This window comes from Erpetoichthys calabaricus, chromosome 6 (assembly GCF_900747795.2).
Source record: "Erpetoichthys calabaricus chromosome 6, fErpCal1.3, whole genome shotgun sequence".
Lineage (NCBI taxonomy): Eukaryota > Metazoa > Chordata > Cladistia > Polypteriformes > Polypteridae > Erpetoichthys > Erpetoichthys calabaricus.
The window spans coordinates 53,449,244-53,463,525 of NC_041399.2; the positions used below are offsets into that span (position 1 = coordinate 53,449,244).

General features: G+C 41.2%; 1 protein-coding gene across 1 annotated transcript in view; it reads right to left on the reverse strand.

The window, feature by feature from the left end:
- vcpip1 (valosin containing protein (p97)/p47 complex interacting protein 1) overlaps nt 1-12,603 on the reverse strand; it is a 50,216-nt gene extending 37,613 nt beyond the window's left edge. Inside the window, 1 exon segment of the mRNA XM_028803588.2 lies at nt 9,795-12,603. Within this exon segment, the coding sequence (XP_028659421.1) occupies nt 9,795-12,432 (2,638 nt within the window). The 5' untranslated portion in view covers nt 12,433-12,603.
- Between the last annotated feature and the right edge of the window lie 1,679 nt (nt 12,604-14,282).

Consider the following 14,282-nt stretch of genomic DNA (forward strand, 5'->3'; position numbering starts at 1 on the left):
CCACAATTTTTGTTCTCAAGTCCCCAGACAATTCTCTGCTCTTCTTTCTGTTCTCCATGCTTAGTGTGGCACACTTAGACACACAACAGAAAGGTTGAGTCAACTTTTCTCCATTTTAACTGGCTTCAGGTGTGATTGCTATGTTGCCAGCACCTGTTTCTTGCCACAGGTGAGTTCAAACGAGCATCATATGCTTGAAATAAAACTATTTACCCACAATTTTGAAAAGGTGCCGATAATTTTGTCCGGCCCATTTTTAGAGTTCTGTGTGAAATGATGTCAGATTTGGCTTTTTTTCTCTGTTTTTTTGTGTTGTTCCAATGCACATAAAGGAAATAAACATGTGTATACCAAAACATTTGTAATTGCAACAATATTCTGGGAGAAATGGTGCATTTTCTGGGGAAATTCCAGGGGTGCCGATAATTTCGGCCATGACTGTAAATAATACGCATTATTATTATTGTGTGACATCATTCTCCACAGAGTATCTGTCACACTATAGGCTTGGCCCTGAGGTATCAATTCTGTGCTAACATAATTGTCAAATTACTGAAAACAAGATAATATCACATTATGAGCACAAATGCCCGCCCCCACCCTATATAATTATTTGAACCACAGTATGATACAGAGAAGGTAGCCAGCATGACACAGAAAACTACAATTTTGACATTGATATGAGTTCCAATATTTACACTGAAACTACTGTAGAAAAATGGCCACCAATCTACCCAATCAACACAATTACATTGCACAAGAAATATAATAAAAGTTGTCAACTTCAACAAAATCATTCGGCTGCAGGATATGTAGTGTATATTCAAACAAACCTGGTAGAATTGTTACAGCAGTGCCAAAGAGATGGCAACAAATTACTGCCATTTCCTTATGCCTGCTAAAATGTAATTAACTTTCAGCTTAAAAATAGAAAGAAAATTCTGTTTGTAGGCTATGTGAAAAGTTATAAAATAAAATAAAAGAATACTCACCCCAAAAATAATGTATATATATTTAAATGTTATTTACTCCATGTACTTTGCATACATCTTGCATTTTTTGAGTATTTGACTGGAATACTGCAACATGAGTAACTTGAGATTTTTTTTATGGATGTTTAAATATCATTTCTGTTTCCAGCATTACTCACCATCCACATGCCTTGAAGCATAAACTTCACTAGCTCCGTTTTCCTTGAAAACATGAGATTATTTTTTTTCTCTGCCATCACTGCAAAGTACATGGGGCAATTTAAAATATTATTTTTGGATAGAGTATTCCTGTAAGATTCACAGCATGAAAGAGTAGAACATCATAATTGATTCAGTTTTTTAAACATAGCAACATTCATATGTGCACTTCATGTGACGTTCACTATTTGGTTCATCCCCATTGCTTACAAGGACTAATCAAAGGCCCAGGGTCCAAATCTTTACCTTATAACTCATGAATCACTCGCATTACCAACAACCTGAACACAAGATGTTGTACGAGGGTTGTCTGGGTTCCGCGCGGAATTTTATCATTTGTCGTGTGTCAGCCTGTCGAAACCTGTTCTGCTGTGTAGAGAGATTATTCAAGTGGTTGCATGTTTTTGTTCAGATGTTTTTGCTCCCTCTCTTCCTTCAGAATGAACACGAGAAGCAAACGAACTGAGAGTGCGCAGCCGGCGCTAGCGGTGAAGCTCCCGACTCCGTGCGTGCGTGACTTTCAAGTAATGATTTTTTACGACTTTTCTGATGGTTTAATCCGCTCGGTGAAACGCACCATGTTTGCCATCTTTTTCAACATCGATGGCATTGTCACGTCAATTCCGCTGATGGAGAGGAAAACTGTGAGCTCTGAGTGGTACACCACTAAGTGCCTGCCTGACGTTTTTTCTGTGATGGCTAGAGGCTGGTCCAAGAACTTGCGAAGGCACTTTTTGCATCATGACAATGTGCCAGCCCACACGGCTAATGCGACGAAGCATTTCATTGAAGACAGTGGTGTCAACGTTTTGAACCCGCCACCCTACTCGCCTGATCTTGCACCATGTGACTTTTGGCTCTTGCCGAAGGTGACAGAACCCCTGCGAGGCCACAACTTCGAAACTCAAGAGGAACTGATTGCAGCTGTCAAAGAACAGCTGGACAACCTCCCAAAGACAGCCTTTCGCGAGTGTTTTGCGGCGTGGGTCAGAAGAGCCCAAAAGTGCATTGATGTTGGCGGTTAATACTTGGAAAAAGTTTAAAAAGGATCGAAGTACATGAGAAAAACAGAAAAAAAAATCCTTGGCTACTTATTTCGGGTGATTCCGCGTGGAACCCAGACAACCCTCGTATGGTTTTGTTAACCACAGAACAATAGCTAATTTTCTTTCAAACATACATAAGCGCACAAAAGATGCTGTGTGTTTCTGAGACCTTTAAACCAATTTTAGTTTATGATTTGAGAAGTTGACACAATTTAGTCAAGTTTGCACCACACATATTTGTTGATGATCAGTAATGATGTCAAGTTCTCGCATGTTAGAATTTTCCTGAAGATGCTGCTGATGATCTAAACATTATTTTTGTGTATCATTATTGGTGACAACTTCTGTACTTTATTAATATAACACAAAAAAGAAAGATCTAGACCTTTGAACAAAATACTTTGTGCTCTCTAAGGTCCAGAAAGGCAAAGCAATCTGAAGTTCATGCTTATTAAATGGTCAGACTGTGAACAAGGTTGGTTGGGAGCATGCCCTGATAGAAAGACTACAAAACAAATTCTCCAGCAAGTGTGCAATGCTTGAAAGAAATATCCAGAAATGTGGAAGTACTGAAAATTGCCTAAGAGATGTGTATACTGCGTAAAAGTAAACTACATTGAAATAACTGAAATAGTTTGATCCTTACAGATGGAACTTAGATCATTTCCATTATCAGAATTTTCTGTAACACGTCATATACAGTACATAGTGAAACATTTTATAACTTTCTTTTGGATGCTGACACATGTTCCAAGGAGCCATTTGCATCAGTCTGATGTCTGATCATATCAGCTTTGAAAGACTCGTTGTTGCATTCATAAAAAATATGTACTCACTCAATATACGAATAATCTATATATATAATTCACTAAGCAGCCGATCATGGCACGCAAGACAGAGACCATGGGATACGCACGACAGAGCCCCGCCCACCAACAATTCACTAAGCAGTCGACCATGGCATGCAAGACAGAGACCATGGGATACGCACGACAGAGCCACGCCTGCCAACTGAAAGAGCCCCGCCCACCAACTCTAAGACCATGGGATACGCACGACAGAGCCCTGCCCGCCAACTCTAACCCTCCTCCCGCATCATGGGATACGCACAACCGCATCCACCCTCGCAAACTGTTTTAAACGCTGCATACAGCGATTCCCATCCGCGACAAACATGCTTCTCCTTAGATTGTCCTGCAGGAACAGGGAAAACCTTTGTCTACAAAAACCTGATTCATACCATACTAAGAGCATAGTGTTTTTGTTGGCTTGACTGTTACCAGCATTCACCGCAATGTACTGGAGTGTAAAACTATCGCTGCTGCTACCTCACAAACTGTCCTTATTCCCCGGATTTCCCTGACCCCATCAGATTCAAATTTGCCTTTTACTTTTACACGCAGACAATTTCCTGATCCCATCAGATTCAAATTTGCCTTTTACTTTTACATGCAGACAATTTCCTGTTAGATTAGCCTTTGCAATGACAATTAATAAGGCACAGGGCCAAACTTTCAAAAAGACATGCCTCTATCTGCCAACTCTAAGACCATAAGATACGCACGACAGAGCCCCACCCGCCAACTCTAACCCTCCTCCCGCGTCATGGGATACGCACGACAGAGCCCCGCCCACCAACTCTAACCCTCATCCTGCGTCCACCCTCACTCTCGAGGCATGCACACTGCCTGCTCATGTGCCCGCACGCAACACTTCACCAAACACCGCCTCAGTCGCTTTCGTCTCTGCTACAGTCCACATGCACCTCTGAGCCACGTTGACTTTTCATTGTTCTTTTCGGTTCTGGCTGCTTTTCTATATATAATCCACCAAGTCACCCGACCATGGGATACGAACGACAGAGCCCCGCCCGCCAACTCTAACCCTCCTCCCGCATCATGGGGAACGCACGACAGAGCCCCGCCCGCCAACTGTAACCCTCCTCCCGCGTCATGGGGAACGCACGACAGAGCCCCGCCCGCCAACTGTAACCCTCCTCCCACGTCCACCCTCGCTCATGTGCCCACCCCCAACACCTCACCAAACACATCCTCACTCGCTTTGGTCTGTGCTACAGTCCACATGCAGCTGTGAGCCACGTTGACTGTTCATTTGCCTACCATGGCCACCGCTTCAAATGTATTTCATGGAAACAACACTTCTTTCAATGTTATACAAATTCCTGCATCAGGTAACTGTTTGTTTCTATCAGTCGTTTTTTTCTGGAAAAATGTCATCGACGTAACTGTTGCTCTTGAACTTCGCAACATGGCTGTAACCTTTGTTTGCCAACATTGGGATAACTTCAGCGATGTGCTGTCCGTTGTTCTTAAGTCACGGAAGCATAGTCATACAGTCTGCTCAACAATATGCTGACTACATGAATACTTCTGGAGTTTATGGTGGCCAGTCACGGCCAATTGTATGCTGCTCTCTCCAGAGTTCCATCTTTTCATTCACTCACAGTCGTATCCCTCAAACCCACCCCATTTGGACAACTGTGTCTTTCAGGAAGTGTTCACCCATCAATAAATATTTATGCAGCGTATGCTACGCCACGGGTTGGCTAGTCTTAATTTCACAAACAATGACAGTACTAAAAGCATAACAGTTTACCATTTAACTTAAATGCAAAATATTACGAAAGACAAAAGTAAGATTCTACTGTGTATTTCTAACTCTGAAATGTTATTTTGCTGCTGTCAGTTTTCTCAGTAAAAATCATTCAGTATATATATCAACCAATCACAGGCTCAGTGCAAGAGCAGAGCATACATTATACATTTAAGCCTCTAACACTATATATACTAAGGATCTTTAGCTGCAGAAAAATATCATCTGCTAGAACACCAATCACTCTGCTTTTGAAATCAAAAGATCTGCATTGCCAGTTATTAATTTTCTTTATACTGAATTAAAATATTTCATGTATATTGAGTCTAATTAATGATTATGACATTATTGGTAATAAACATATTATTTCTGTAACATGTTTCCTCTATTTAAATTTGAAAAGCTATGTGCCAGTCTACTGTGAAAACTGCTATACCAGAATACACACAGTTGCTTTTTTATTCACAGTCATTTGTGGGGCTGTTCTGGAGCTAAAAGTCAAACACAACTCCAACACGTGCAAATTGCTGCTTCTTGCTACTTGCAGAAATGCATATACAGTTAGGTCCATAAATATTTGGACAGAGACAACTCTTTTCTAATTTTGGTTCTGTACATTACCACAATTAATTTTAAATGAAACAACTCAGATGCAGTTGAAGTGCAGACTTTCAGGTTTAATTCAGTGGGATGAACAAAACAATTGCATAAAAATGTGAGGCAACTAAAGCATTTTTTAACATAATCCCTTCATTTCAGGGGCTCAAAAGTAATTGGACAATTGACTCAAAGGCTATTTCATGGGTAGGTGTGGGCAAGTCCGTCGTTATGTCATTATCAATTAAGCAGATAAAAGGCCTGGAGTTGATTTGAGGTGTGGTGCTTGCATGTGGAAGATTTTGCTGTGAACAGACAACATGCGGTCAAAGGAGCTCTCCATGCAGGTGAAAGAAGCCATCCTTAAGCTGCAAAAACAGAAAAAACCCATCCGAGAAATTTCTACAATATTATGAGTGGCAAAATCTAGTTTTGTACATCATGAGAAAGAAAGCAAGCACTGGTAAACTCAGCAACGTAAAAAGACCTGGACGTCCACGGAAGACAACAGTGGTGGATGATCGCAGAATCATTTCCATGGTGAAGAGAAACCCCTTCACAACAGCCAACCAAGTGAACAACACTCTCCAATGGGGTAGGCGTATCAATATCCAAGTCTAACAATAAAGAAATTGCTACAATATTACGAGTGGCAAAATCTACAGTTTTGCACATCCTGAGAAAGAAAGCAAGCACTGGTGAACTCAGCAACGTAAAAAGACCTGGACGTCCATGGAAGACAACAGTGGTGGATGATCGCAGAATCATTTCCATGGTGAAGAGAAACCCCTTCACAACAGCCAACCATGTGAACAACACTTTCCAATAGGGTAGGCGTATCGATATCCAAGTCTAACAATAAAGAGAAAACTGCATGAAAGTAAATACAGAGGGTGCACTGCAAGGTGCAAGCCACTTATAAGCCTCAAGAACAGAAAGGCTAGATTGGACTTTGCTAAAGAACATCTAAAAAAGCCAGCACAGTTCTGGAAAAACATTCTTTGGACAGATGAAACTAAGATCAACCTCTACCAGAATGATGGCAAGAAAAAAGTATGGAGAAGGCGAAGCACAGCTCATTATCCAAAGCATACCACATCATCTGTAAAACACGGGGGAGGCAGTGTGATGGCTTGGGCGTGCATGGCTGCCAGTGGCACTGGGACACTAGTGTTTATTGATGATGTGACAAAGGACAGAAGCAGCCGAATGAATTCTGAGGTGTTCAGAGACATACTGTCTGCTCAAATCCAGCTAAATGCAGTCAAACTGCTTGGGCGGCATTTCATGATACAGATGGACAATGACCCAAAACATACAGCCAAAGCAACCCAGGAGTTTCTTAAAGCAAAGAAGTGGAAAATTCTTCAATGGCCAAGTCAGTCACCTGATCTTAACCCAATCGGGCATGCATTTCACTTGTTGAAGACTAAACTTCAGACAGAAAGGCCCACAAACAAACAGCAACTGAAAGCCACTGCAGTAAAGGCCTAGCAGAGCATTAAAAAGGAGGAAACCCAGCAACTGGTGATGTCCATGAGTTCAAGACTTCAGGCTGTCATTGCCAGCAAAGGGTTTTCAACCAAGTATTAGAAATGAACATTTTATTTCCAGTTATTTAATTTGTCCAATTACTTTTGAGCCCTTGAAATGAAGGGATTGTGTTAAAAAAATGCTTTAGTTGCCTCACATTTTTATGCAGTTGTTTTGTTCACCCCACTGAATTAAAGCTGAAAGTCTGCACTTCAACTGCATCTGAGTTGTTTCATTTAAAATTCATTGTGGTAATGTACAGAACCAAAATTAGAAAAGAGTTGTCTCTGTCCAAATATTTATGGACCTAACTGTAGCTCCTTTTGTTAAAAAAGTGACAGAAATTATACTTTTACAGCAATTTAAATTTGTGTATGCCAATATAAGTAGCAACTAATCAATAATGTCTTGAATTTCAACTTTTACTGTTTTCATACAATGATATTTGAGTAAAAAGACTTGATTATGTATAGATGAATAAAGAATTCACTAGACAACTAAAATGAATTAAAAAAGATCATAACACAAAGACTTCGACATGCATGAAGCAAAGACTGTAGAGAAAAGTGGTGACAAAAAATGCATTTTTGGTAACCTGTACCATGACAGTAAGAAATCACACACACAAGTAAATTCCCAGGTTTCCAACCTAAAACTGAATACTCCATTTTTAAAAAGCTCAAAAATGCTAAAAACATCATGGGCACATATAGAAGGGGGTCTTCCACAGAATGAGCAAATTTCACTAGATCTTCGCACTTTGAAACGGATGTAATCTTATCAAAACCTTAGAAATAACTTTATAACAATGACAAGGCTGTGGTGGGTTGGCACTCTGCCCAGGATTGTTTCCTGCCTTGTGCCCTGTGTTGGCTGGGATTGGCTCCAGCAGACCCCCGTGACCCTGTGTTCAGATTCAGCGGGTTGGAACATGGATGGATGGATGGACAATGACAAGGACCCTGTTTCTCATTTTATGTATATACTGTATCTCACAAAAGTGAGTACACCCCTCACATTTTTGTAAATACTTTATTATATCTTTTCATGGAATAACACTGAAGATATGACACTTTGACACAATGTAGTCAGTGTACAGCTTGTACAACAGTGTAAATTTGCTGTCCCCTCAAAATAACTCAACACACAGCCATTAATGTCTAATTCGCTGGCAACAAAAGTTGAGTGCACACCCCCTAAGTGAAAAATGTCCAAATTGTGCCCAATTAGCCATTTTCTCTCCCCGGTGTCATGTGACTCGTTAGTGTTACAATGTCTCAGGTGTGAATGGGGAGCAGATGTGTTAAATTTGGTGTTATCGCTCTCACTCTCTCTCTTTTGAAAATAGACACGAGTGCTGCCAGCATTGCTGCAGAGGTTGAAGGGGTGGGGGGGGGTCAGCCTGTCAGTGCTCAGACCATACGCCACACACTGTATCAATTTGGTTTGCATGGCTGTCGTCCCAGAAGGAAGCTTCTTCTAAAGATGATGCACAAGAAAGCCCGCAAACAGTTTGCTGAAGACAAGCAGACTAAGGACATGGATTACTGGAACCATGTCCTGTGGTCTGATGAGACCAAGATAAACTTATTTGGTTCAGATGGTGTCAAGCGTGTGTGGCGGCAACCAGGTGCGGCGTACAAGTGTGTCTTGCCTACAGTCAAGCATGGTGGTGGGAGTGTCATGGTTTGGGGCTACATGAGTGCTGCCGGCACTGGGGAGCTATAGTTCATTGAGGGAACCATGAATGCCAACATGTACTGCGACATACTGAAGTATAGCATGATCCCCTCCCTTCGGCAACTGGGCCGCAGGGCAGTATTCCAACATGATAACGACCCCAAAAACCTCCAAGACGACCACTGCCTTTCTAAAGAAACTGAGGGTAAAGGTGCTGGACTGGCCAAGCATGTCTCCAGACCTAAACCCTATTGAGCATTTGTGTGGCATCCTCAAACAGAAGGTGGAGGAGCGCAAGGTCTCTAACATCCACCAGCTCCGTGATGTCATCATTGAGGAGTGGAAGAGGATTCCAGTTGCAACCTGTGAAGCTCTAGTGAACCCCATGCCCAAGAGAGTTAAGGCAGTGCTGGAAAATAATGGCGGCCACACAAAAAATTGACACTTTTGTTGCAAGCGGTTTAGACATTAATGCTGTGTGTTGAGTTATTTTGAGGGGATAGCAAATTTACACTGTTACACAAGCTGTACACAGACTACTTTACATTGTATCAACGTGTCATATCTTCAGTGTTGTCCCATGAAAATATATAATAAAATATTTACAAACATGTGAGGGGTGTACTCACTTTTGTGAGATACTGTATTTCCCTCTCTTTTTTCCTATTATGTAGAATTGTAGTCTCACAATTCAGGAACAATGGATTCAGTTTTCGACTCAGTGTATGAAGAGCCAGTACATTCTTCCAATGACTGTACAAGCTTTCTCTGGTACTGCTGCTTACCTCATATTGAAAATCAGGGATGACAGAGGGCAAAAGTGTGAATGAATGTGCTCTGCAGTAGACTGTGGGGATACTCTTTGGCACATTTTGACCTACTGCTGGAAAAGGCATATTGAAAAAATAGAGATTTCTATCTGTATGTATCATGAATGCTTTGGCATCAACTAACTTATAAAGTGCAAAAAAAAAAAGCAACAATACATTTTTCTCTTTTTAAGGTAATCTCCCTGTGACAAAAGGCAAAGAAACATATAATTAAAAAATACACACTTAAAAGAATATGTCAGGTTCCTTTAAGTTCTCTGTATATTTAAAGTAAAAATATACCACACAAATTGCAAATATCTTACCCATTAGGGTTGCCAGAAGGCATAGAGAAGACATCTCTAGGTCAATGCTGTCCTGGAACTCCCTGGAAGCTGTACGACTAGCAGTTGCAGATCCATCACTTTTGATAGAGTGGTGTGAAGGCTCAGGAGCATCACGTGGCTCATCTTCCTCTCTGGAATCCCTGAGGATCTCCACAGTGACTCTGTCTCCATGCTGCAGTGGAACAGGTTCATTTTCCATTCCTTCAGCAGGGGGAAGTAGCTCTTTAGGAGGGAAGCCAAAACGAATGCACAGCATGTCAGGCAGTACTCGGAACTCTTTGGCAATACTTCTCTGAAGTTCATAAAATGTGGTCTCTGTCTGCAAGGTTAGCATGGCTTGCCGTCCATCGTTGGTGGTCACCCGAATTTTCTTCTCCTTGTTAGATTTTGGGGAATATGAAGTTTTTGTAGGTGTGGATGGTGTCGACGAAGGAGTTCCTCTGGGTTGTGCTGGTCCTGGAGATGTTGGTCTTTCCTGCCCCTTTTGCTCCTGTTTCAACTTGTCAGTTCTTTTCTTCTGCAATACTGAGGCATGCTCAGCAATATTTTGCTGAATATTCTGCTCAGTCTTGCTCATTGTTAGCTCCTCTTTGTGGAGAGTCTTGGCTTTCTGGCCAGTTAAGATTATCTTGGTAGGAGGCTGGACATCTATAGTAGCTTGTGCTTCCTGTGCATCTTCATGGTGTTGGGCATGTGCTCCATCAATAGCCACTGGTGTATATTCATCTGGGTTTTTTTTGGCAGTGTGATTCAAGATAGTGTTTACAACCTTCTGCACCAATATCTCACTCCCAAACTCTCCAGGAAAATGTTTGGTGACGAGTTTCATTGCAACATCATAAACATTACTGTTGAGGGAAGTGTCAGATTCATACTGGAACCAGTACACAGTTTCTCTGACTACTCTCCCATTCCATTCTAGAGTGATTGGAAAAGCCTCAGGTAGATTTTCATACTCCTTACCATCCCAGTAATGTTTAAATCCACAACCACATTTACCCCCCTGTGACCTGGTGTTAGTCCGATCTCCATCTAGGTACACAACTGACCCATCACCTCGCACATGACGCACTGATGTTCCATGACACCAGTTGCAGGCATTTAAATGACTCAGCTTGTAATCAGGCACCAAGATATCCCTTGAAGGATCATAAGAGCAAACTAGATTATTTAGAGGAAAACTGTAGTTTTTGTCAGCCCTCAGCTGACTATGTGTGGATTTGGCCAAATTGTACAGCTTGCCACCAGGAGTAAGCCACTCTGGAGGTACATGAAGCTCTGACAATGCATTGCACATCAGGCAACGGTGGAGGCGATTCTCCATTACTGCCTTTCTTGCTGCTTCAGTAACTTCCTCTGGTTGTACTCCTATAACACCAGTCCTTCTGTATACATATTGATGAACATCTGCCACCAGAGATGGATGAATACCATGTTTGTCCATGAAGACTTCCTCCATCGCACTGACTAATCGCATAAGGTACTTGTCTTGTAAACTTCTGTCTCCTCCAATTAAACAGCTCGCATCAGCCTGCAACTTGACATACTTTTTAATGAGCTCCTGTGGCACTCCCCAAGCTTTTGGGAGAAGTTTAGAAGGCAGTTTAGGCAAACGTGTGTTTTTTATTCCAACAAGAGGAATGTAGTGGTTGCGACCTGAGCTGCTCCAAGCTATGCAAATTGGCTTATTTAATTGCCCATCTTTGCCCATGCACTTCTCTTCAGGCACAAGGCCAGGAAGAAAAGTGGCTGAGTAATCTCCAGAGCTTCTCATTCCACTCAGGGAATCCAGAAGAATAATTGGCCTGTGCAACACATTAGCTAAACCGAAAATGTGAATATTTCGTAGTCCTAGTGGCACCCCTTCAGGAGGAACAAAGAGGGGGTCACACTCGTTGATGATATCCTCCCACTCTGCTGCATCAATGAAGTCTTGAAAAAGAGCTTTATACCGGTCCAAATTCTCCTTAAAGTGATGTTTCAAGTTTTCCCTTAAAGCATGCCAGAAAAGCTCCCTTCCGACTAGTGCCCTTGACACTGCATGCACTAAGCAGTGACCATCCCCATCCACATGCACAGGAATAAGGCACTCCTGGTTCTCGTTAGCTTTCTTGATCTCCTCCAGAGTATCATGGAGATAAAGGAGGCTCCCTGAGCGGTCCTTACCATAGCCCACTGTAGTCACGTGCTCCTGCTCAATGAGAAAAGCCCTGTCACCTAGCAGAGCGCAGTCAAACATCTCGCCTTGGTTCATGTCTCTTAAAAGCTTGGCTTTGCCTGTCTGTTTATCCATGCCATACCTCGTGAGAATAGGAGAAAGCAACTTACAGTGATAGTTGGAAAGTCCCATTACTTTCACCAACTCGGTTCCCTTTTTGGGAGCTCCCGTCACCCCAAGAAGAGCATTTCTCAGAAGATTATGCAGCACCACGTCTGGATCCGTAACCTCCTCCACATTTATCAGATTCTTCTGCTCATGGCGCTGCCCACACTCCGTACATTCAATGCTCACGGAGCCATACGCGGGGAAGAATAGCCTCGCCTGGCACTTGGGGTCCGGGCAGCTGCCAGACAGAATTCGCTTGTCCTTTTTCTTCGACCCTTGGTGTAACGACATTTCTGAAATATAAGCTGTCGGTATTGACTAGTGTTTAAAAACACATTCTAAAAGGCGATTTATTTTCCTCGATTCACCTCACGCCGTTATTCTGTATCACAATAACACAGCTAAAAACAACACGGAAGCGGTTCCTTTTTCTATCGACTTTTTCGCTGCCTTTTCTGGAACGTAAAAGACTAGACGCTTTGCAATGCATTCTGGGTTTGTAGTTTTACATGTCTATATTGTTCTTTTAAAGACAGAAGTTAGCTGCTAAAAAGAACTACATGTTCCAGGAGCCCGTACGGAACGATAACAACACAAGATAATTTTGGAGGAGCCTGGGAAATGTATTTTTAAATATGTATACCGTTCTACAGTAATACATCTGAAAAGTCTAACCTGTGCACTACAACTACCAGAACGAGAAATAAACGCCATATCCGTGTTTACTTTTTGTAGCCGCGGTAATCCGGAAGAGTAAAGGTTTGTACCCGGCAGTGTTTTGGCTGGATTTCATAAGTGAACAGTTAAAATATCTGTATTCTGGTAGTGTTTGTAACCGTTACTTGATGTTTGGTTACAGTGCGTATGTGCACTGAATGATAAGCGATTTTTGTGAGTATGAAGTAATTCCAGGATTCAAGCTGATATTACCAGAAAGTCGCATTAACTTCCCAAACTATCACGGCCAACTACGATTTTCTTTGTATTGCAGCACTGATGAGTACCTTGTATTTTACAGAACAATGTATATTATGTAGTACAGTATATTAGTTGCTACTGCATTTTTATATTCATTTTTGTGTTATTGACTCTTGTTTTATCTCGAAGTAAAGTTGTTTACAAGTAACAATTGCATGGGAATATATATATATATATATATATATATATATATATATATATATATATATATATATATATAAATATAAATATAATACATGTTGCCAAGAACTACCAGTGTGTTTTTGTGAAACATACTGTGTCAGCCACTTAAGTTATAATGTAGTAATGATTACATCTTGCCTGAAGAAGGGGCCTGAGTTGCCTCGAAAGCTTGCATATTGTAATCTTTCTAGTTAGCCAATAAAAGGTGTCATTTTGCTTGGCTTTTCTCTACAATGTAGTAATGATAAAAATAGTTTTGTAAAGAATTTTTCTACTACAAGACTGACTTAACTACGAAGTAATCTCTCTCCTTCTTTCTATAATTATATATATATATATATATATATATAAATGCAAGTTGCCTGACTTACTATTTTCCATTTATTTAAAAAGCTGAAATTTTGTAGGATTGTACGTTTTGGGTTGTAGGCATTCTCTAAGAAAGGACATTATGATATATCAATATTTAGGATTATCCCGCCCCCATACAACTACTAAAATCTCAAAAATGCCCTGACTGATCTGATTGATTTTTGGTGACATTATAAAACAAAATTAGCAGTCACGTTTTTTATTTGTAGATGCATTTTTTTATCTGTCAAAATTTATTAATTTCATGTTATCGTTCATGCTCTGCACTGCACTAATAGCAGGCTTTACACACTAACCAACAGAGTGGAGAGACAAATACAGAAGGTGGTGTCCTGGACAGGAGAAAAGAGATGTGATCACATTTGACTTGTACAGTGAGATGTAAAATGGAAGGAGAAAGTTTGTCGAATCTCAAGGAAGATGCAAAACTCAGTGCTTAACCATAAGGGTGTCAGGTGCTGTGTCTGTGAAGGGGGTAGGTGAGGGAAGGAAGGGAGAGAGAAGTAGAGACAGAAGTGGTGTCCTCTGATCCAAGACAAGCTTGGACGAATGACATCAGTTTAGATTTAATGGGCCCCCAAGAGCTACTCCATTGCAATATACTTTGA